At 43.2% G+C, this 24,786-nt stretch overlaps 1 protein-coding gene across 2 annotated transcripts in view; it reads right to left on the reverse strand.

Moving 5' to 3' along the window:
• Positions 1-24,786, reverse strand: part of FKBP9 (FKBP prolyl isomerase 9) — a 49,183-nt gene that overhangs the window by 19,122 nt on the left and 5,275 nt on the right. For both annotated transcript variants that reach the window (XM_054495864.2, XM_063667404.1), the window contains exons 2-5: positions 12,663-12,808; positions 12,050-12,239; positions 10,927-11,072; positions 6,892-7,081 (exon numbers count right to left, since the gene is read on the reverse strand). In XM_054495864.2, the coding sequence (XP_054351839.1) occupies positions 6,892-7,081; positions 10,927-11,072; positions 12,050-12,239; positions 12,663-12,808 (672 nt within the window). The remainder of the gene's footprint in view (positions 1-6,891; positions 7,082-10,926; positions 11,073-12,049; positions 12,240-12,662; positions 12,809-24,786) is intronic.

Raw genomic sequence — 24,786 nt, forward strand, 5'->3', positions numbered from 1 at the left:
CAGCTCACTGCAGCCACAACCTCCTGGGCTCAAGTGATCCTCCCACCTCAGCCCCTCAAGTGGCTGGGGCTACAGCATGCAATACCATGCCTGGCTCATTTTTGTATTTTTAGTAGAGACAGGGTTTCAACACGTTGCCTAGGTTGGTCTCGAACTCCTGGGCTCAAGCGATCTGCCTGCCCTGGCCTCCGAAAGTGTGGAATTACAGGCCTAAGCCACAGCACCCAGCCTGACATGAAGATTCCGATCACCAGGAAAGCAGCATACACACTGAGAGTAATGAATTCCTCAGTCTCCACCACAGCCCGACAAAAGGCTCCCACTATCACCCCTGCTCACCCCGCCACCCTGGTGAATACTTGGGTTTTCCAAGTGCTCCTGGCAGGAGCTCCAAATCCACTCAGTGGAAGGATCCAGCCTGTGTGTAAACTGCCGAGTGAGTCTATTACCATGAGTTTGGTAAAAAGAGGAATCAATTCCCCACAGCATAATGATTCCAGAATAAAATAATAAAACTTCATATGCCACAAGTCCACTATCAAACTGGACTACGTGACCTGCACCCCTTCCCCACACCACCTGGTGCCAATGAGGCAGAAAGCCTGTCCTGAAAGAGCCAATCGGTCCTGCCATTCCCTCACCTCACCGCCAGGGCATGATGCCTTGGAAAAGAGGGACCGCCAAATGGGGCCAGGCCGATACACAGGCAGAGCTGTGGGGGTTCTCCCTTCTCAATACCCCTCAGAGACCACAAAGTCATGGGGCACGAAGAAAGAATCACAACAGATGTCTCTCCTCACCCAAGAAGCAGGAGATTGTCCACATAAACTCCCAGAGGAGGTTGTGAGTCCCCCTTCCCACTCACTGAGAACAGCACCCTACGCTGAGCAGCTCCAAGCCTCCTCCTGGTGCACTGGCCAGGAAGGCCTGGAGGGGAACACAGCAGGGAAGAGGAGGACCGTGTCAGCTCCCAGCATCCTCCAGCCAGAGCAGGGCTCACCCTCCCCAGGTTCCCACCTGCAGGACCCTGGGGATCACCAGCAATGTGTAGCCACTGCCAGGCATTCAGGGAAGAGAAGGATACCTACATGGTGGGCTCCCGACAAAGGGACACCAAGTAGTGAGAGAGATGGCAGGTACCCACAGTGGGGACTGCTGCCCACTGGAATAGTTGCAAAGATTCCATGGCAGAGGGGAGACAGCAGACACCGAAGGCTGTGGGATCTGCCTAAGGGAAGAGCAATGGTCTGGCAGCAAGGGCCAAGCCGAGAGGCAGGAAAGAGCCTCAGAAGGAGAGACGGAGTGGCGGGGTGGGCTTGAATTGTAGTGAATGCTGAATAAAAGTTAAAGACAAGTAAATGCAAAACCATCCTGTTCCCCAGTGGAAAAGCAAAGTCGTCAGTCCTCCCCTAAACTAACTTATAAGTTCTTTTATCTTTTCTTTTTTTTGAGACACAGTCTCACTCTGTCACTGAGGCTGGAGTGCAATGGTAAGATCTCAGCTCACTGCAACCTCCGTCTCCCGGGTTCAAGCGATTCTCCTGCCTCAGCCTCCCAAGCAGTTGGGATTACAGGCATGCACCACCACACTCAGCTAATTTTTGTATTTTTGGTAGAGACGGGGTTTCACCATGTTGGCCAAGCAGGTCTTGAACTCCTGTCTTCAAGTGATCCACTGCCTCGGCCTCCCAAAGTGCTGGGATTACAGGTGTGAGCCATCGTGCCTGGCCTAAGCCACCATGGCTGGCCCAAACTAACTTACAAATTTTAAAGCAATTCGAATCAAAATCCCAGGGGTGTGTATCTGGTGGTGGTGGGGAGCTCAGTAAAGTAATGCTAAAATTCATCTGAAAAAAGAAGTAATTAAGAATGCTGTTTTTAAGGTGCAGTATATAGCAAGCTATCATTCTTGTAAAAAATTAAGAGGGAAATACATACATATATGTACTTCATTATATATGTATGGAACTCCTATGAAATTAATAACACTGGGCCGGGGGCAGTGGGTCACACCTGTAATCCCAGCACTTTGGGAGGCCGAGGTGGGTGATCACTTGAGGTCAGTAGTTCATGACCAGCCCGGCCCAACATGTTGAAACCCTATCTCTACTGAAAATACTAAAAAAATTAGCCAGGCCTGGTGGCATGTGCCTGTAATCCCAGCTACTCGGGAGGCTGAGGGCAGGAAAATCGCTTGAACCTGGGAGGCAGAGGTTGCAGTGAGCCGAGATCGTACCATTGCACTCCAGCCTGGGCAAAGAAGTGAGGCTTCGTCTCAAAAAAAAAAAAAGAAAAGAAAGAAAGAAAAAGAAATTAATAACACTGGTTCCCTACGAAGAGGGGAGGTGGGACAAGGATAGGAGGGAAATTTGTCATTGTATACCTTTTCATACTTCCAGGGTTTTAAATCATGTCAATGCATCACTTACTAGAAAAAAAAGTTATTTTTTAAAAAAGAAAAAGAATGCCCTCTACTATACAAATTAAAAAGCTAACACTAGTTAATCATAGTTAAAGGTGTGATGATGCCCTAGGAATAGATAGAAGGTAAAGAATAAAAATTCTACACAAAGACTCAAAAGTACATATAAGAATTTAGTTCATAACAAAAATCACCTTTTAGAGCAGTGAGGAAATGATAGAGTCATTCATGATGGATGTTGGAAAAACTAGCTAACCACCTGGAAAAAAATAAAGTTAAATCCTTCCTGTCGCAGTGATACCACAATAAATTCCAGATGGATTAAAGACTTAAATATGAAAGCATTTATGAGCATAGAGAGAAACTGCGGAATGTTGTTAACACTGGTTATCTCATGGTAGTGAGAATGGAAGGGGCTGACAGGAAATTTACATTTTTTGCTATATATTTTTGCATTATTTCCATTATGCAATTAGGACATATTACCTCTGGCCTGGTGCGGTGGCTCATGCCTGTAATCCCAGCACTTTGAGAGGCCCAGGCGAGTGGATCACTTGAGGCCAGGAGTTTGATACCAGCCAGGCCAACATGGTGAAACCTCATCTCTACTAAAAGTACAAAAAAATTAGCCGGGCATGATGGTGCACACCTGTAGTCCCAGCTACTCTGGAGGCTGAGGCAGAAGAATTGCTTGAACCTGGGAGGTGGAGGTTGCAGTGGGCTGCAATCACATCACTGCACTCCAGGCCTGGGCAACAGAGTAAGACTGTCTCAAAAAAAACAGAACATATTACTTTTGAAAATAAAAATTCTAATAAAGAATATCTTAAAGAATAAAAAAAACTATTAAAAGGCTTGAGGGAAATACAGGCAAACATTTATATGCTCTAGGAAGAGGACAGACTTTGTAACAAGTCACCAAAGACAGGAACCATAATGAGGAAGTCTAATGTATTTAACAACATAAAAGGTTTACAGTTAAATGGGCCAAAAATCAACATAACCAAAATTAACAAACAAATAAATTGAGGAAAATGAGGAAAATGTTTTTAATAATATGCAGCCATAAAATAATTAATATTTTTAATGTGTAGAGCTCTTCAAATCAACAAGAAACAGACAAATGCCAATGCCCTAAATAGAAAAATAGGCAAAGGACCTGAACAGGTAGTTCACAAAAGAAGGTACTCAAATAAACACCCAAAGGAATTTCAATCCCAATAGCAATAGAAAATTCAGATTAAAACCACAGGTATCATTGTTTTCTCCTATAAATTAGCCAGGATTATTTTTAAATGATACCCAGTGTTACTGAATTTGTAGGGAATGGGATACTCTTAAACTGTGATGCTGAGTAAAACCTTCCTTGAGGGCAACTTGGTAGTATGTATCAAAAGGTATAAAAAATACACATAACCGCTGGGTGCAGTGGTTCATGCCTGTAATCCCAGCACTTTGGGAGGCCGAGGCAGGCAGATCACTTGAGGTCAGGAGTTCGACACCAGCCTGGCCAACATGGCAAAACCCTGTCTCTATCAAAAATACAAAAATTAGCCTGCTGTGGTGGCAGGCGCCTGTAATCCTAGCTACTTGGGAGGCTGAGGCAGGAGAATCACTTGAACCCAGCAGGTGGAGGTTGCAGTGAGCCGAGGTCACACCACTGCACTCCAGCCTGGGTGACAAAGCAAGATACTGTCTCAAAAAAAAAGGCAGGGCGCGGTGGCTCACACCTATAATCTCAACACGTTGGGAGGCCGAGGCGGGCAGATCACCTGAGGTCAGGAGTTCAAGACCAGCCTGGCCAATATGATGAAACCCCTATCTTTACTAAAAATATAAAATTAGCTGGGAGTGGTGGCTCATGCCTGTAATCCCGGCTACTCAGGAGGCTGAGACACGAGAATCGCTTGAACCCACGAGATAGAGGTTGCAGTGTGCTGAGATCACGCCATTGCACTCCAGCCTGGGCAAAAAGAGCGAAACTCTGTCTCAAAAACAAAACAAAACAACAACAACAAAAAACACACACACACATAACCTTTGACCCAGAGATTCTTCTAGAGATGTATCCCAGGGAAACAATCATATATTTTAAGATTTTCCTACAAAAATAATTACTGCAGCCTTAAGTGTCAAAATACAGGAAACATACAGGACAAACAACAAGGATTGATTACCTAATAGGCAAATCTATACAATGAAATATATGCAGCTGGTTAGAATGGGCTAGATCCCACTGTACTAAAATGGAAAGCTCTTGAAACCTAAGAAAACTGTGGTTGCATTATATGAACAGAAATCTGGTGTACACAGAAAAGTGGTCTTTCAATTGGAAATATAATTCCAGGGAATAAAGAACAGAACCACACTGGAATGTAACAAATAATAATACACATATGCACTAAATGATTTTTTTTTGGTAACAGAAAAAGATAAAAACAACTCAAATGTTCATCAATAGGTGAATGGTTATCTAAATACAATATACTCACCCAATGGGACACCATGTAGATGTAAAAAATAAAGGATTTTTCTCTATGTATTAGTATGGAAAAACCCCAGAGTAACAAAAATCAAGGAGAACACCACTTTGTTCCCTAGTAATACTATATTCTGAAAGCCATATACTTTAAAGAGAAGAAAATAACATTTGTGTTTGCTTATATTTGCATCTTAAAAAATCCACACATTAGGCTGGGCGCAGTGGCTCACAACTATAATCCCAGCACTTTGGGAGGCTGCGTTGGATGGATCACCTGAGGTCAGGAGTTCAAGACCAGCCTGGCCAATATGGTGAAACCCCGTTTCTACTAAAAATACAAAAATCTGCCAGGCGTGGTGGTGTGTGCCTGTAACTCCAGCTACTTGGGAAGCTGAGGCAGGGGAATCACTTGAACACGGGAGGTGGAGGTTGCAGTGAGCCGAGATTGTGCCACTGCACTGCAGCCTGGGTGACAAAGTGAGACTCTGCCTCAAAAAAAAAAAAAAAAATCCAGATATTGGAAAAATTAAAAATAGAAACCAATAAAGATGGTTAACTCTAAGGGGTAGGGGAGAGAGGGAGGTTAGGCAGACAGGAACAGGTATACAACATATCTTTTCTTTTTTTTTTTTTTTGAGACAGAGTCTCGCTCTGTTGCCTAGGCTGGAGTGCAGTGGCGTGATCTCAGCTCACTGCAACCTCCGCCTCCTGGGTTCAAGTCATTCTCCTGACTCAGCCTCCTGAGTAGCTGGGATTACAGGCACCTGCCACCACACCTGGCTAATTTACCACATATCTTAATGCATACTTTGTTTTGGTTTTGAGCTACGTAACTATTACTGTTTTCCAAAAAATTTAAATGACAAATTTAAAAGAGATCCTAGGAACAAGAATGAATTATTCAAATGAAATAATGCCATATACAAATTCTTCTGTAATGGTTTTGGATGACTACATTAACTAGAAATCTATCACCTCAGAGACAAGGAGGTTGCTGTCACTACTTGTTTGCTCTACTGGAAGCTAAAGGAGTAGTTTCAAACAACACATGCCACTAGAATGAGCAAAACAGGCCAAACACAAGCCATCTCTACAATTGCAGGCCATGCCTGATAAACAAAACAAAACTTTGAACAACAAAAGAGGCCAGTAATTAGCCTCTATGGCACCCAGCATCCAGAAGGGAGCTGAATGCATCCAACCAGTGCCATCCAGCTGATCAGCCTCTGAAATTTGTAAAGCACTGTGACACATACCTTATCTCTTTAATCCAACCATCTACTTGACAAAGGTACTGGAATAGGGAAAAATGAAGTCCAAGGCAGTCAAACACTATCCAAAGTCATACAGCTAGTACACCACAGACAGGGGCCTAGAGCCCAGCTCTCTTGGCATCAAGCCCATTCTCTGCCTACTGTACCTCCCTGACATCACTTCTGGCCACTCCTCATCTTGGGCCCCATAATGAGGTTTATAACTGGATAGCTAAGCACAGTACAGGGGGATGGTGGGAGTCAAGGGTGAGTCTCTCCTGTCTTCCTGCAGAACCATCTAAAACAGCCCCCAAGAAAGAAATGGTTACAAGAGCCTATGAAGAAACTTAAGCCCATCTCTACAAAAAATAAAACATTAGCCAAGCATGGTGGCACACGCCTATCATCCTAGCTACTACTAAGGAGGCTGAGATGAGAGAATTGCTTGAGCCCAGGAGTTCAAGACTGCAGAAAGCCACAATCATGCAGCTGCACTGCACTCCAGACTGGATAACAGAACGAGACCCTGTCTCAAAAAAAAAAAAAAAAAAAAAAAAGAAAGGAAGGAAGGAAGGGAGGAAAGAACTAAGTATCAGAAAACAGAAACCTGTATTAGAGATGAAAATGCCAACTATAACTCAACATTGACAGAGTATTTAAATCATGGTCCAGCCAATGGCAGACTTTATTTAATACAATGTTCTGGCAGTTGAAGACTTTAATCATTTCCTTACCTAGAATCAAAGAGGGTGCCATCCAGAAGCGTGCCATTGTAATGATACCTGAGAAAGTCCCCGCTTTGACTTATCCGCTCACAGTTTTCAGGTACTACCTTGTTCTCAATGGAAATGCTGTCTTTGGGGTTATGGAGGTCCAATAATGCAACATCAAACACCAGAGATGCCTGACCGGGAATGTCTTTCCCTAGGATGGAATGGGAGAAGATGATTAAACGGGACACAGGATTTAGGAAGTACTTTACAACTCAACAGCCTTGGGTTGGTGTTATTCATTTCTTGAGGTTTTGAAGCCAAGGAAACAAATGTTCTTCCAGGTCTTGAATGGGCCCCCATGGTGTCCAACCATGGGCTGATGGTATAATCTAAAACCTGACTCAGCAAAAGGAAAAAGTTGATATTAATGACATAAGAGACTACCATGACCATATTTTCTGGGCTCATGCTGGAAAATCAAGGCTCTATGTAGGTGGGCAGGCACCCACAGGCAAACCCAAATACATACCTCTGTGGGTTTCTGTTTGTGAATAAATGCAAACCACAGACATTTAAAGGAGAAAATTCCAAATCTCTGGTCTGGTTCTGGAGAACTGTACACAGACTTGTTCTTTGAAACGAACGGCCAGTTTTTTAGAGGCAAAAAGTAAAACTCAACGCTTTAAGTATATCCAAAGCAAGATATAAATAAGATGAAAGTTAGCAGAATAACAGAGAAAAAAATGGCACCCACAATCCAAAATATAAATAAATAGTCCTCAAATCACTTCTATCTCACTTCTGGGTAGTACTGCTTCTCTTGGATGTTCCTGCCAGTGGGAATATTTTGAATATCTGCAAAATGAAATCCACATGAAGAGATTACAGGACACTAGTTCTTCCTGCAAAGATCAACATCAACCAATAAATAACTCAAAATCCAGTAATTTGGGATAGTAGAAAGTTAACCAACAAACCAATCCCTCACTTTTACTTGCCATTTGTTATACCATGCAAAGGAGTAGGCCCAGACAAGCAAACTAGATGCCGCCAAGCCTGAGCTCCTTCCACTGGCCTTTGGCAAAGCCCACCCTGCATTTCCTTCCCCTCCAAGGAATGATGAAATCTGCTGAAAGCCGGCTACTGAGTCAGCCCCTGGAATGCAAGGTGTGGTCAATCCCTAAATTGCATGCGTGGGAGATAGAATATTAATCTTTTGTGCCTTACTGTATCTTTTCATTTAAGAGAAAAATGAAAGCCTTAAAAGTAACCATGGGGTTTAAATTTTTCTTTTCTTTTTTCTTTCTTTTTTTTTTTTTGAGATGGAGTCTCTCTCTGTTGCCCAGGCTGGAGTGTAATAGCACGATCTCGGCTCACTGCAACCTTCGCCTCCCGGGTTCAAGCTATTCTCCTGCCTCAGCTTCCCAAGTAGCTGGGATTATAGGCACCTGCCACCACGCCTGGCTAAATTTTGTATTTTTAGTAGAGACGGGGTTTCCCCATGCTGGCCAGGCTGGTCTTGAACTCCCGACCTCAGATGATCCAGCCAATTTAGCCTCCCAAAGTGCTGGGATTACAGGCGCGAGCCACTGCGCCCAGCCTGGGGTTTCAATTTTTCTAGCATTAATGTGTACTAAATGAATAATGTTTTCTATAGCAACTTTTCAGAGATATAATTCACATACCATACAGTCCACCCATTTAAAGTTACACTTGGATAGCCAAGCACAGTATTCAAGTATAAAGTATTCAAAAATAACTACTCTAAATAAACTATTATTTATTTAAAGTAAATAAATAATATTTTTCATATTAGGCTCACATCTGGTTCTGTTATGTGGCTGATGACAAAAGGATCTGGGAGCCAATGTGAATGAACTTCTTGGGGCCAAGGACAAGACCATTTGAACATCAATAAGAAAACAGTAACTGCCAGGCACAGTGGCTCCCACCCATAATCCCAGCACTTTGGGAGGCTGAGGTGGGAGGATCACTTGAGTCCAGGATTTCAAGGTAAGCCTCGGTAATGTAGCGAGACACTGTCTCTAAAAAAATTTTTTTAACTAGCCAAGCATGGTGGCACACGCCTGTAGTCCTAACTATTCGGGAGGCTGAGGCAGGAAGATCACCCAGGAGTTTGAGGTTACAGTGAGCTATGATGGCATCACTCCAGTCTGGGTGACAGAGTGAGACCCTATCTCTAAAAATAATAATAACAATATCTTACATCTCGGTGGGGGGGAGAATTAAGACATACTTATGGCACTGCTTTAAACTTTATTTCTCTTTTAGTAGGGAATTCCACCCCTAATACTCTTTTTAAGAAACCATCTGCAGATCCCCAGCATGTAAAATATATAAAAGTGGGCCAGGCACAGTGGTTCACACCTGTAATCCCAGCGCTTTGGGAGGCTGAGGTGGATGGATGGCTTGACCTCAGCAGTTTGAGACCAGTCTGGCCAACATGGCAAAATGCTGTCTCTACTAAAAATACAAAAATTTGCCAGGCATGGTGGCATACGCTTGTAGTCCAAGCTACCTAGGAGGGTGAGGCAGGAGAATCTCTTGAACCCAGGAGGCACAGGTTGCAGTGAGCCGAGATCGCACCACTGCACTCCAGCCTAGGCAACAGAGTGAGACTCTGTCTCAAAAAAAAAAAAAAGTGTATATATATACATATATATATATGTATATATATGAGTGTGTGTATATATATATGAGTATATATATATATATATATATATGGAGGTAGAAAGGAGAGAAGGCTGAGCCCCATCACCTCAGGCTCCCTTCTCCTCCTGCTCCGCTCCACAGAGCCAGGAAACAACATCGAAAGCATATTAGCTATTGTAAGTTGGCTATCACTATCAGTAAACTTCTTAAGAAGCATTATGTTCTCATTTATATCCTTAACTACAAAGTCATGTGCTGCACAATGAAGTTTTGGTCAACAACAGACCACATATATGAGAGTGGTCCCATGAGATTATCATATCGTGTCTTTACTGTACCTTTTCTATGTTTAGATACACAAATTCTTACCATTGTGTTACAGTAGCTCACAGGATTCAGTACACATGCTGTGCAGGTTTGCAGCCTAGAGGAAACAGGTTACACCACACAGCCTAAGTGTGCAGCAGGCTGTAGCACCTAGGATTATGTAAGTGCACTCTATGGCATTTGCACAACAATGCAATTGCCTAATGATGCCTTTCTCAGAACATATCCCCATTATGAATCAACACATCACTGTATCCATCTGCTGTTTAAATGCCTACAGGCCTCTATGTTGTGCCAGCATGTCAATATGACTAAACGCACCTGAAATTCAAACATGAGTACCTGAGACATTCCATTTATCAGTCAATATTATGTGTTTTCCTTCACAGTAAAACTATAAACAGGACACTAATTGTAATTAACGTGTTTTCTAACATTACACTTTGCTTTTGTCCATATGGAGTTAATGTCATAGGTAAAACCCATTGTAGAGGTGCAAACGGGGAAATTTGGCAATTCTGACATTGTATGGCTAAATTTCTACCTGGATATCTGCAACTTTTATAGGGTCTAGTTCAAGTCTCATTTCACAAATATTAAAGCCAGAGAGGTTGGTGGCCAAGGCCATGACAGGTATGACAGGGGCAGAGGGGGTTACTTATGAATGCCAATGACCATAAGTTAAGTGGAAATTTCTGCAACTCAATCATCAGACAGCAGACAATCCAGACTAGCACTGTCAAATAGAACTTTCTGAGTGACGGAAATGATCTGGGTCTGTATCTGCACTGTCCACTATGGTGGCCCTCGGCAACGTGAGGCTATTGGGTACCTAAAATGTAGCAGTGTGACCAAGGAACTGAATTTTAAATTTTAGCTAATTTTAACTTGTTTCCATTTCAATATAAATAGCCACATGTAGCTAGTGGTTACCACATTGGACAGTGTAGGTCTAGACTGAAAGGTCTAGTGGGTTTCATGTAGTGACAATTGAATTAACCACTGCAATAAAAATAAGGGTAGGAGAGAGTGGCTCCAAGAAGGAGAAGGACTTACCATCTCCATCCTCTCCATAGGCCAGAAAAGGAGGAATGGTGATGATGCGCTTCTCACCCACACACATCCCCAGCAGCCCTTTATCCATTCCAGGAATCAGCCAGCCTATTCCCACATACGTGTCATATGTTTTCATGCGATTGTGACTGAAAGGTAATGAGAAAGGGAAAAAGTTCCACACCATGAGGATATTTCCAACTCATCTCTCAGTACGGTTTTTGTTACCCAAATATCAGCTAAACGATGATCCCATACCCATCCCTAGAGATGGACATTTATGGATCTTTCCCCCAAACAGAGGGCAGATGTCCTCAAGTTTAGAAAGAAATAAAAAGCATGCATTTATACTAGTGATAGACAAAAACAGGCCAGCTATTCCACTAATCAAACACGCTCTAATGAGAAGAAATTGCAAAGGGTTTCCTGATCTCCCGTGTAGCCCCATGCCTCTCCATAGCTTCATATACATTCATCTTTTCCCTCTTGCTTCCATGGGAAAACTATAAAAATGAACCAAAACATGCATAAGCCTCCTTAGAAATAGAGCCTTTCACGGCCGGGCGCGGTGGCTCACGCCTGTAATCCCAGCACTTTGGGAGGCCAAGGCAGGCAGATCATGAGGTCAGGAGATCGAGAACACCCTGGCTAATTCGCTGAAACCCCGTCTCTACTAAAAATACAAAAAATTAGCTTGGCGTGGTGGCGTGCGCCTGTAGTCTCAGCTACTTGGGAGGCTGAGGCAGGAGAATCGCTTGAACCCAGGAGGCAGAGGTTGCAGTGAGCCAAGATCGTGCCACTGCACTCCAGCCTGGGTGACAGGGTGAGACTCCATCTCAAAAAAAAGAAGAAATAGAGCCTTTCACTTAATGATGAGATCTCAAAATACTGTTAAGTTAGATAAACATTGCTCTTCAATGTTTCTAAGATGTATTAAAATTTTGACTCTGGCACCAGAGAAGATGCAACACTGACCAAAAGTCTTAAGTAGATGAGTTCAGTACTGGTTACAGTTGTGAAGAGTCCTTATTCTGGTTTCCCCATCGGCATAAAAAGCAAGTAAGATGGAAGGAAAGAACTATGCATGGGACATTTCACTGATACTGCCATGAATGACAGGACTTACCTTGAATCAAACAGAGTTCCATCCAGGAACGTCCCATTGTAGTGGTACCTCACAAAATCAGACACCTGGATGGTCCGAGGGCAACTTGGGGGCTTGAAATAGGTGTGAATCTGAACCTGGTCTTCAGAATTCCAAATATCCATCAGAAGTACATCAAAATGAAGCACTGAATTGGGGGGGATCACACCAGCTAGAAATTAAAGATTTCACACTGAGTTCACAGTTGCTGCTTTTCAGCCTAGATAAATAAACACCTAGGATGCTGCCAAGGTGAATGTGGGCCAAAAGGGTTCAAGCAGTCACTGCTCTACAATCCCAAAATGACCCATTCTTCCTCCCTCTTTCCTCCAAATGAAATTGAAAGAAAAGAGAAAAAACAGTTTTCTTCTCATTGAGGGTATCATTCAATACATCTGTGTTAATGACACTTTCTTTCACATCTAGAATAAATAAATAAACCTAAGATGGAAATTTTAGCTGTGTATGAGTTCACTGCTTTTCATTTTCCCCCAATCTAAAGCTTCCAAGATTCTCCAGTCTGTTTGACTTAACATCCTAAAAGAGTTCTGATTGTTTCTGCTGATGCGTTTATAAACGAGGAAGAAAAGCTTACAAACTCCTTCACTTCCGTAGGCAAGCTTTGGGGGAATCTTCACGAAACGCCTCTCGTTTACGCACATCCCAACAAGAGCCTGGTCCATCCCTGTGATCAGCTGTCCTTTTCCCACAAACACGTTGAAAGTGGAGTCTCTGTCATAGCTGAAGACCCAAAGGGTAGGGAAAGAGAAAGAAAAGTATAAATAGTCACTTCCTCAGTAAACACCAACCTGTAAAAATGTGCCCATAGATGTAATGGGGCCACAGCAAAGCAAAAACCCTGCCAAGGAGTTACTGACACAGGAACATCTCCACTGGACAGTACTTGTAGGGTTGGAAATTTTAGACTACCTTGAATATTGCCAGCAAATCTAGTTCAATAAGAATCAGCATAACTCTCTCCAGGAAAAAAAAAAAAAAAGTGTTAAACTGATTTTGCAAAATAGTTACCTATTCTTTCACACACACAAAAAAGAAAGAGTTGGCTGTGGTTATGCCAGGGCTTTAGAAGGCCAAAGCAAGAGGAGTTAAGTTGAAGTTAGGAGTTCGAGACCAGCTGGGGCAACAAAGTGAGGCCCACTCTCTACTAAATAAATAAATACATATAATTAGCCAGGTGTGGTGGTGCATGCCTATAGTCCCAGCTACTTTGGAAGCTGAGGTAGGAGGATCGCTTGAGCCCAAGAGTTTGAGGCTGCAGTGAGCTATGATTGCACCACTGCACTCCAGCCTGGGCGACAGAGTCTCAAAAAATAAAATAAAATAAAATAAAATAAAATAAAATAAAAAAGACTTTACAGCCAGGTGCAGTGGCTCACACCTGTAATCCCAACACTTTGGGAGGCCAAGGAGAGTGGATCACCTGAGGTCAGCAGTTTGAAACCAGCCTGGCCAACACGGTGAAACCCCGTCTCTACTAAAAATACAAAAAATTAGCCAGGCGTGGTGGCACACGCCTGTAGTCCCAGCAACTCAGGAGGCTGAGGCAGGAGAATTGCTTGAACCTGGGAGGCGGAGATTGCAGTGAGCCGAGATAGCACCACTGCACTCCAGCCTAGGTGACAGAGCAAGACTCTGTGTAAAAAAAAAAAAAAAAAAAAAAACTTCATTTCATTTTCTATATGATTGGTACCTAAAACGAACATCATAGGTACTAATGGCCAAAGTTAACACACACACACACACACACACACAGACACACACACACACTTGATTTTTTTTTAAAGTCATCCAGCTAAGTTAAACACACAGGCAGCATGGTAACAGCATAAAACATACTTAAACTCTCTTAACCTCAGTTTCCTCCACTGCAAAATGCAAGAAATAATAACAGCCTCCCCAGGATCTGTGTAACAACGTGAAAAATGCTCTGAAAACCTAAGTGTTATGCCAATATTGCTATAATTATCACAGGTAATAGAAAGTATGATGTAGTCTTAGGATCACTAATATACGTGTTTTAAAGGCTGATAGGCAATAGCCTTAGATCAAAAGATAAATAAGGAAATCATGGCTGTGACTCACACCTTTATCTTCTTCAATGTCAAATTTAGCAATAAACAGGGGCTTGCCTATTAGGGGACTGTGCCAGGTGCTTTGGGGGATATAAAGTACAAGGCATGGACTTTGCCTACAAGTACCTTACACACTGATAGAGACCCACAGGGTTTCAGAAGACATCAAATAAAATGCTCTATGGCATTTTATAATAACAAATTTTTACTCACTGACATGGAGGGATATATACAATAAGAGTAAAGGGCAGGTTACAATGCCAGGTGTGGTGGCTCATGCCTGTAATCTCAGCACTCTGGGAGGCCAAGGACAGTGGATCTCTTGAGATCAGGAGTTCGAGACCAGCCTGGCCAACATGGTGAAACCCCATCTCTACTAAAAATACAAAATTAGCCAGGCGTGGTGGTGTGCACCTGTAGTCCCAGCTACTTGGGAGCCTGAGGTACAAGCATTGCTTAAACCTGGGAGGTGAAGGTTGCAGTGAGCTGAGATGGTGCCACTGCACTGTCATCCAGCCTGGGTGACAGAGTGAAACTTTGTCTCAAAAAGGGTAGGGGGGAACAGGTTAACACAGTATAAAATCACTCCGTTTTCAACTTACATATATAGATGCATATGAAAAAATCCACAAGGCAATACATGAAATATTATCTATTATCTACAGGTAGAGGACTTCAGGTGACTGAATTTGTTTTCTCTTTAATTATCTTATTTTTCAAAATGATCACGTAATTACTTATGTAATAAAATGTTAAGAGCTGCTGGGATTTACTTCATGAGAATGTGTCACCCTTCATTTTGCAAAATACTTTCACGTTTTCCTCTTTTTCCCTAATGAACAGTTGGGCGAGCAAGAGAGTCCACCTCACCACTCTCCTCAGGGCAGCTTCCTGAGACCTGGCCCTCTTCTCTTTCTCCTCCTAGTTTTACAGCCTATTTTAATAAGTTTCCTTTCTTCAAGGTCAGTGAACAGAAAGCAAGATTTCAAGTACAGGCCAACAAGCCAGAGGACAAAAGCACATGGCCAGTTGTGTGCCCAAGTCAGCTTTACACCTCCACCCTCTACCTCCGGGGCCCCAATCCCCACCCCCTGGAATGCCTGCTCTTGAATTACACTTGGCTGGGGACTCGCCCTGCCACTAAGCCATCATCAGACTGGCAGATTTATTATAATAATGGGCCAGAAAGCAAGACTTCACACAGAACACATGCAAGCAGCAACAATGCACCGGCAAGAAACTACTTTAAAAATATCTTTTTCATTCACAGAACCCGAATATACTTCCCAAATTTAACAAAACTTTTTAATACTAACTAAGATTTACAGAGTATCTATTATTTGTTGGGCACAGTAGCAAACTAAGCTCTTCAAAATATACTACACCATTTAATCCTCATACAATACTTTAAGGTGGATGCTATGATACTCAGGCTCTTTGGAGGTTACAAAATTTCCCAAGCTCATGAAATTAAACATGAGGAGGGAAAAAAGCAAGAATCTAGGACCATCTGAATCTCACACTCCAGGGTCAGGGCCTCCCTAGAGGTGTATAGAAACAGTTGTTGCCCAGCTTGGGCAACATTGTGAAATCCCATCTCTACTAAAAATACAAAAAATTAGCTGAGCATGGTGGTATGCGCATGTGGTCCCAGCTACTTGGGAGACTGAGGTGGGAGAATCGCTTGAGCCTGGGAGGCAGAGGCTGCAGTGAGCCAAGATCATACCCTGGCACTCAATCCTGGGTGACAGAGTGAGATCCTGGAAAGAAAGAAAGGAAAGAAAGGAAAGAAAGAAAGGAAGAAAGGAAGAAAGAAACAGTTGTTGCCTCACAGTATTAACTTCTTCATTTGATGTTGCCTAAGCACTGTGAACAATTAAGCACCAAAGTGCTAAAAACCAAAAAACCTTTCTGAAAGAAAATGTATACATTTATACATTAATAATGTATACATTTATATAAGAGGCTAACAATGCAAGACCAGTCTTATCTACTGCTTAAAATTCTGACCATCTGGAAAAATAAAGTTGTTCTGAACAAATTTATTCTGATCAGCACAACTGGCACAAACTCATGGGCAGCATCAAGCCCAGAACCGGTCATGAAAATTACTTCTGCACACTCTGGAGTAAGCATTTATACAACCTGTCCTGGGATCTGGCTTATTTACATCTTTTACGGGCATCTCATTCGGGGCCTGCAGGAAACAGATGACACACCCAAACGAAGCTGTTCCAGGAAAGTTTAAAATGGGGTTGTGCACAGCTGAGATCATAATCAAAGGTGAAAAACTCAAAGGTGTTCCCCTGTGATTGGGAACAAGGAAAAGATGCTTGCTTTCAACACTTCTATTCAGCATGGTCCTGGAACTCCTAGCTAGAGCAATTAAACAAGAAAAAGAAATACATGGCACAGAAATTGGAAAGGAAGAAGTAGAAATATCTCTTTTAACTGACGAAATAACTTTATATATAGAAAACCCTGTAAGAGTCCATAAAAAAAGCTGTTAAAACTAATAAACATTGGACTTCATGGTTCTGCAGGGAAAAAAAACCAACTAATAAACAAATTTGGCAAAGTTGCAGGATACAAAATCAACACCACAAAATCAGTTGCATTTCTATACACTAATAATGAACAATCTTAAAAAAGGAAATGAACAAATAATTCTATTTACAATAGCATCAAGAAGAATGAAATACTTAGGATAAACCTAACCAAGGAGGCAAAAGACTACAATGGAAACTAGAAAAACACTGCTGAAAGAAATTAAAGAGGGCCAGGTGCAGTGGCTCACGCATGTAATCCCTGCACTTTGGGAGGCCAAGGCGGGTGGATTACCTGAAGTCAGGAGTTTGAGACCAGCCTGGCCAACATGGTGAAACCTGTCTCTACTAAAAATACAAAAATTAGCCAGGCATGGTTGCATATGCCTGTAATCCCAGCTACTCGGGAGGCTGAGACAGGAGAATCGCTTGAACCTGGGAGATGGAGATTGTGGTGAGCCGAGATTGCACCACTTCACTCCAGTCTGGGCAACAGACTGAGACTCTGTCTCTAAAAAAAGAAAGAAATAAATAAATTAAAGAGGACACAAATAAATGGAAAGACATTTCTTGTTCATGGATGGGAAGACTTAATATGGCTAAGATGTCCACACTAACCAAAGCAATCTATTGATTCAATGCAATTCCTACCAAAATCCTGATGGCATTTTTTGCAGAAATAGAAAAAAAAATACTAAACTAAAATTCATACGGAATTTTTTTTTTTTTTTTTTTTTTTTTTTTGAGATAGAGTCTCACTCTGTCACCCAGGCTAGAGTGCAGTGGTGCAATCTCGGCTCACTGCAACTTCTTCCTACCGGGTTCAAGCAATTCTGCCTCAGCCTCCTGAGTAGCTGGGATTATAGGGGCCTGCCACCATGCCTGGCTAATTTTTGTATTTTTAGTAGAGACAGGGTTTCACCATGTTGGCCAGGCTGGTCTTGAACTCCTGACCTCAGGTGATCAGACTGCCTCGGCCTCCCAAAGTGCTGGGATTACAGGTGTGAGCCACGGTGCCTGGCCTTGGAATTTTGAAGGACTCTAAAGAGCCAAAACAATCCTGAGAAAGAAGAACAAAGCTGGAGGCCTCACACTTCCTGATTTTAAAACATATTATGAAGCTATCATAATCAAGGCAGCATGGTACTGACCCAGATACAGACACATAGACCAATAGATCAAAATAGCCCAGAAATAAACTTTTGCCTATATGGTCAAATGAGCTTTGACAAGGGCTAAGGCTACACAGTGGGTAAAGGATGGTCTCTTCAATAAACGGTGCTGGGAAAATCGGATCTCCACATGCAAAAGAATAAAGTTGGAGATTCTTACTTTATACCATAGGAAACAATCAATTCAAAATGGATTAAATGCATAAATATAAGATCCAAAACTATAAAACTAGGAAAAAAACACAAGGGAAAAGCATCATGACATTGGATTAGATATGACACCAAAAGCACAGGTAACAAAAACAAAAACAGACAAAGGGGACTTTGTCAAACTTTAAAACTCTGAGCAGCAAAGAAAACAATCAACAGAGTAAAAAGGCAACCTAAAAAATGGGAGAAAATGTTTGCAAACCTCAAATGTGATAAGGGATTAATATCTAGAATATATAAAGAACTCCTAAAACTCAACAACCACAAAATAATCCAATTTTAAAATGAGCAAAGGGATTGAATGAATATTTCTCCAAAGAAGATATACAAATGGCCGACAAGCATATGAAAAGATGCTCCACATCACTAAACAGCGGAGAAATGCAAATCAAAAACCACAATGCAGGCCAGGCATGGTGGCTCACGCCTGTAATCCCAGCACTTTGGGAGACTGAGATGGGCGGATCACCTGAGGTCAGGAGTTCAAGACCAGCCTGGCCAACATGGCAAAACCCCATCTCTACTAAAAATACAAAAATTAGCCAGGCATGGTGGCATATGCCTGTAGTCCCAGCTACTCGGGGGGCTGAGGCAGGAGAATCGCTTGAACCTAGGAGGCAGAGGTTGCAGTGAGCTAAGATCATGCCACTGCACTCCTGCCTGGGCGACAAAAGTGAAACTCTGTCTCAAAAAAAAAAAAAGAAAGAAAAAGAAAGCCGCAATGCAATATTATCTCACACACACTTGTTAGAATGGCCACTATCAAAAAACTGGAAAATAAAAAGTGATGGAGAGGATATGGAGAAATCGGAATCTTTGTGCACTTTGATGGGAATGCAAAATGTTGTACTTGCTCTAGAAAATGGTCTGTAGGCTCCTCAAAAAATTAAAAATAGAAGTACTGTATGATCTAGCAATCCTATCTCTTGGTGTATACCCAAAAGAACTGAAAACAGAATTAGGCCGGACGCAGTGGCTCATGCCTGTAATCCAAGGTTGAAGCTTGAGCCCAAGAGTTCAAGACCCGCCTAGGCAACCTGGTGAAACACCATCTTTACAAAAACACAAAAATTAGCTATGTGTGGTGGTGCACAGGTACTGTAGTCCCAGGTACTCGGGAGGTTGAAGTGAGAGGATCGCTTGAGCTCAGGAGGTCAAGCCTGCAGTAAGCTGTGATCATGCCACTGCACTTGACCCTGGGCAACAGAACAAAAGACTCTGTCCAAGCCAGGTGCGGTGGCTCAAGCCTGTAATCCCAACAGTTTGGGAGGCTGAGGCAGGCAGATCACCTGAGGTCGGGAGTTAGAAACCAGCCTGACCAACATGGAGAAACCCCGTCTCTACTAAAAATACAAAAATCAGCTGGGCATAGTGCTGGGTGCCTGTAATCCCAGCTACTCAGGAGGCTGAGGCAGGAGAATCACTTGAACCTGGGAGGCGGAGGTTGCGATGAGCTGAGATCGCACTATTGCACTCCAGCCCAGGCAATAAGAGCGAAACTCTGTCTCAAAAAACAAAACAAAACAAAACAAAAAAACCACTCTGTCTAAACTAAAACAAAAACAAAACAACAACAACTCAGATATTTGCACACACATGTTCAACTCAGCACGATTTACAATAGCCAAAAGCTAGAAGCAATCTAAATGTCCATAGACAAATAAATGGATAAAAAATATGTGGCATATACACACAATGAAATATTATTCCGCCTTAAAAAGGAAGGAAATCCTATCACATGCTACAATATGGATGAACCTTGAGGACATTACGTAAAGTGAAACAAGCCAGTCACAGAAAGACAAATATTGCATGATTCCACGAATTATATGAGGTATCTAAAGTAGTCAAACTCATAGAAACAGAAAGTGGAATGTTGTTATCAGGGGACAAGGAAGAGGGAAAAATGCAGAGAAGTTGTTCAATGGACATAAAGTTTCAATTTTGCAAGATGGAAAAATTCTAGAGATATATCGCACAACAGTGTGAATATAGCTAACACTATTATACAGTTCAAAATGGTTACAATGGTAAATTTTATGTTTTTTTTAAAGTAATAACAAAGTGGGTGTGTGCAAAGGTGTGTACAGAACACAGCAAAACACAAGGGATAGTACCTCTGTGGCTGGGTAGGGAATGCTGCTATCATACCTGAGCTTGAATGACAGAGACAGAGAGGGCAGCCAGGGGCTACCTGACAGGAACTGGGCCCTTTAGTTTAGGGCCACAATCCATGGTGACCCTACAGACAGGAAGCCAGAGGAATACATACCTTCACCTCACTCTCTTCCCTCCCTTTGAACATCTGATGCCTGATAGGGTTTGGATCTGTGTCCATGCCAAATCTCATGTTGAAATGTAATCCCCAGTGTTGGAGGTGGGGCCTGGTGGGAGGACTTAGCGCCATCCCCTTGGTGATGAATGAGTTCACAGATCTGCTTGTTTAAAAGTGTGTGGCACCTCCCACCCTCTCTCTCTTGCTCCTGCTCTTGCCATGTGAGATGTCTGCTCCCCTTTTCCCTTCCACCATGACTATAAATCTCCTGAGGTCCTCACCAGAAGCTGACGACAGCATGCTATGCTTCCTGTACAGCCTGCAGAACTGTGAGCCAATTAAACCTCTTTTCTTATAAATTACCCAGCCTTGGGTATTTCTTTCCAGTGACGCAGGAATGGCTTATCACAATGTCCCATTGGCTGAACCCAACCAAAGCCAGAAGACAAAGGGTCATTAATGCAACCCATACTATGCACATGTAGTCCATACATGTCAGCCTCCCAGAGCAAAAAGCAAATGGAACAGGTGAAGGGTGGACCTAGAAAGGCAAATGGAAACCACCTAGCACATCCAACACCCTCCTTTCCTCTCCACCAGCTTATTTTTGTCCCCTTCCATCACTGCCCCAGGGGGGTGATGGGAAAGTTGTCTGTAGCCCCATCTGATGATGCTCTTTAAAATTATTAACCCAAGGACCACTGAGACAGGAGACATCATAGTCAACACACTAAACTGCCTACACAAAAGCTCACATTATATTGGCAACACATTACTTGAGATAAATAACTATCCTCATGGATATATTCTTTTTTTTTTTTTTTTTTTTGAGATGGCGTCTCACTGTCACACAGGCTAGAGTGCAGTGGCACAATCTTGGCTCACTGCAACCTCTGCCTCTCATGTTCAAGCAATTCTCCTGCCTCAGCCTCCCTAGAAGCTGGGATTACAGGCACACACTACCACGCCCAGCTAATTTTTGTATTTTTAGTAAAGATTCAGTTTCACCATGTTGGCCAGGCTGGTCTTGAACTCCTGACCTCAGGTGATCCACCTGCCTTGGCCTCCCAAAGTGCTGGGATTAGAAGCATGAGCCACCGCGCCCAGCCCCCCATGGCTATATATATAAATATAAATATATATAAATATATATATAAATATAAATATATATAAATATATATAAATATAAATATATATAAATATATATATAAATATAAATATATATAAATATATATAAATATAAATATATATATAAATATATATAAATATAAATATATATAAATATATATATAAATATATATATATTTTTTTTTTTTTTTGAGATGGAGTCTCGCTCTGTCGCCCAGGCTGGAGTGCAGTGGTGCAATCTCGGTTCACTGCAAGCTCCACCTCCTGGGTTCAAGCAATTCTCCTGTCAGCCTCCTGAGTAGCTGGGATTACAGGTGCATGCCACCATGCCCAGCTAATTTTTGTAATTTTAGTAGAGATGGGGTTTCACCATGTTGGTCAGGCTGACTTGAACTCCTGACCTCATGATCCACCTGCCTCGGCCTCCCAAAGTGCCGGGATCACAGGCATAAGCCACCATGCCTGGCCCCCATGGCTATATTCTTAAGGCATAATGGGGCTTCTAAATGTAGGTTTAAATCTGCAATAAAAACGAGCTTTTAAAAGGACAAATGACAGGCTGGGCACGGTGGCTCAAGCGGTAACCCCAGCACTTTGGGAGGCTGAGGCGGGTGGATCACTTGAGCTCAGGAGTTCGAGACCAGCCTGGGCAACATGACAAAACCTTGTCTCTACCAAAAATACAAAAATTAGCCAGGTGTGGTAGCACACACCTGTGATCCTAGCTACTCGGGTGGCTGAGGCATGAGAATTGCTTGAACCCAGGAGGCAGAGGTTGCAGTGAGCACCACTGCACTCCAGCCTGGGAAACAGAGTGAGACCCTGTCTCAAAAAGAAAGAAATTTTAAAAAGACTGCCATATTTTGAGAACCCATAACAGAAGGGAGGCAAAGTAAGGAAGAACAAGTCCACTGGGCACGGGAACTACCCTTTGGGGGCCTCAAAGTTGGTCCTGTCTCACTTGGGCCAACTCAGACGGCTGACTCACAGGGGACCTGCTTGACGTTTGGACTGTGGTTCTGCCACCACCCTTCACGAATGGGACTGAAACTCACCTCCCCAGTGGCCGCCTAGCTCCCAGCTGAGACTCACCCCCTCTGCTGGCTGAGTTTCACTACTGAGACTGATCTTACTGCAGACTTGAAAGCAGGGAGGCAGAGTCTGGCTTTTCTGCCTCCCACCTCCCTCTCCAGACATTCACTCCCAAAGGGGACTCTGGGCTTTCTAGACCCTTTGCCTAAGACTATTTCCCTCAAACAACCATCTCTACCAGTAGCTAATGAGACATGCCAGGGAGAAAAGAAAAGCAGTTAATGAACCGGCAAACTACCCAGACGGGAAAGTGTGAGAACGCTGCAGAGGAGGAAGGTTAGAGGAGGTGAGGGAGGAGAGAGGGAGCAAGCGGGAACAGAGAAGAAATGAGAGAGAACGCCTCCATTCATAGCTCCTCAGAGAATCAGACCCTGAAACATGAGCTGTTGGCTTGGATGGGCTTTGACCCATTAAAACATCATTAAATGAAAAACTTTGCAAAGCAAAGCAAAATCCATTGTTGTTATTGATTTTTGTTTTTAAGCAACTGCACAAATTAAAATGTCAGATCCCTATAGATGATTCCAATTTTTCACAGGGCTTAACCCAGTAAAATACCATACAGCCAAATTAAATTGTTAATATAAATGTGTAATTGCTCGCAATGACCCACAAATGAAAATTCAAAGCCCTGCTAATAAGTCTTCACCAGGGGTGCTTGGCCAGCTGCCAATGGCCTCAGGAGACCGCAGTGAGAAGTGGCTAGGATCTTCCCCTAGTTAGCAGAAACGCACAGGGCTAATGCATGGTAGCAGCCTCCCTTTCAGCACTCCCCTTCTCCATAGAAAGAGTTGCGATGTAGAGTCACACTCTAAACAACTCCTAAGTTAGCATGTCCTGACCTGGCCAGTCACTCTGACACCACTGCCCCTGTCAGGCCCCCCTGACTCCATCCTGGCTGCTGCCCAGCCCACTGGCTCTTCCCTGAGGACCAGTCCTGCTGAAAGGGTGAGCCTGGGCCCCCACTTAGGACCATGTGACTTAACACCCAATAGGGTAGACACCTGCCCCAAGCAGGACCCATCAGATTATTTCCTGGAAACCTAGAAGTGAGAAAGTCCAGTTTGTCGGCATTGGTGCTGGATCCCAGAGGTCATGTGTGCAGCATGGGGAGCTTACTGGAGCACTCTCTTTCTAGTGGGAGAGAATGAAGCCCCGTTTGCAACCCCTTGGGGAGAGGCAGAAAGTCACCTCAGTCCATGATTCTGGACCCTCACAAGGAATTGGAGATCCTTCCAATAAATTCCCACTCCTTTCTGCTTAAGTCTGCAGGACCGGCTTGTGTTCACCCCAACCCTGACTTGAGGGCAGGGATTTTTGTCAGCTTTATCCTCTGCTGTATCCCAGTACCTGGAATGTTAGAAGCTGGATGAATCCCTGTGTAAAAGGAAGCCCCAATGAGGCTGATCTCTAGAATTTCTACTTACACTATCAGTCCATCCACTGAGTGCCTCAATCCCCTTACTCCTCTGAACAAAAACCTTCCCTTCACAAGATTCTGAACAGAAGCATATATTCAGGGCAACTTGAATCTATGGGATGAAAAAAAAAATACCAAAGTCCACAACACCTAGCTCAGCCACCCTGGCCTCCCAAGGACTGCTTCTCCCACACCCTTCCAGTGCCAGGTCCCCTGCCTCCTGACCCAAATATTGGGGCCTCTCACTGTTCCTTGAGCATGCACTACTCAGGCCCAGACTCTGGTCCACCCCATCCAGTCTCTTAAACACAACCCCCGCTTCAAGGAATGAAATCCCATCCATGCTCAAGGCCCAACTCAAGCATCAGCTCCTCCTCAAAGCCTTTCATATGGCTTCAGCAAGAAGAAATCCTTCCCTCCCTGGAACGGGTAGAGGTATCTACGCATAATACTCACAAGGCACTCACTGCATGCTGGCTGCTTTGTGTGAGGCATGAGAGCTCCTCAGTCCAGAATCTGAAGGTCAGTTATATTAGCTGGGTGACCACTGTCCTCTCACCTTTCTGGGCCTGTCGCCCCATCCTCCCACCCCTCACTCCTACTGCTTTTTCTCCATAGTCCTCACCAACTTCTACTTTACCATATAACTTAAAGAGTATGCCTGTCCTCTCACTAGTATGTAAGCTCCATGAAGGCAGAGATTTCTGTTTTATTTACTGTTACATCCTTGGCACCTGCAAGAGTTGGTACTCAGTAAATATTTGTTGGATGAATAAATGAATT

Source organism: Pongo pygmaeus, chromosome 6, assembly GCF_028885625.2.
Source record: "Pongo pygmaeus isolate AG05252 chromosome 6, NHGRI_mPonPyg2-v2.0_pri, whole genome shotgun sequence".
NCBI classification, from domain to species: domain Eukaryota; kingdom Metazoa; phylum Chordata; class Mammalia; order Primates; family Hominidae; genus Pongo; species Pongo pygmaeus.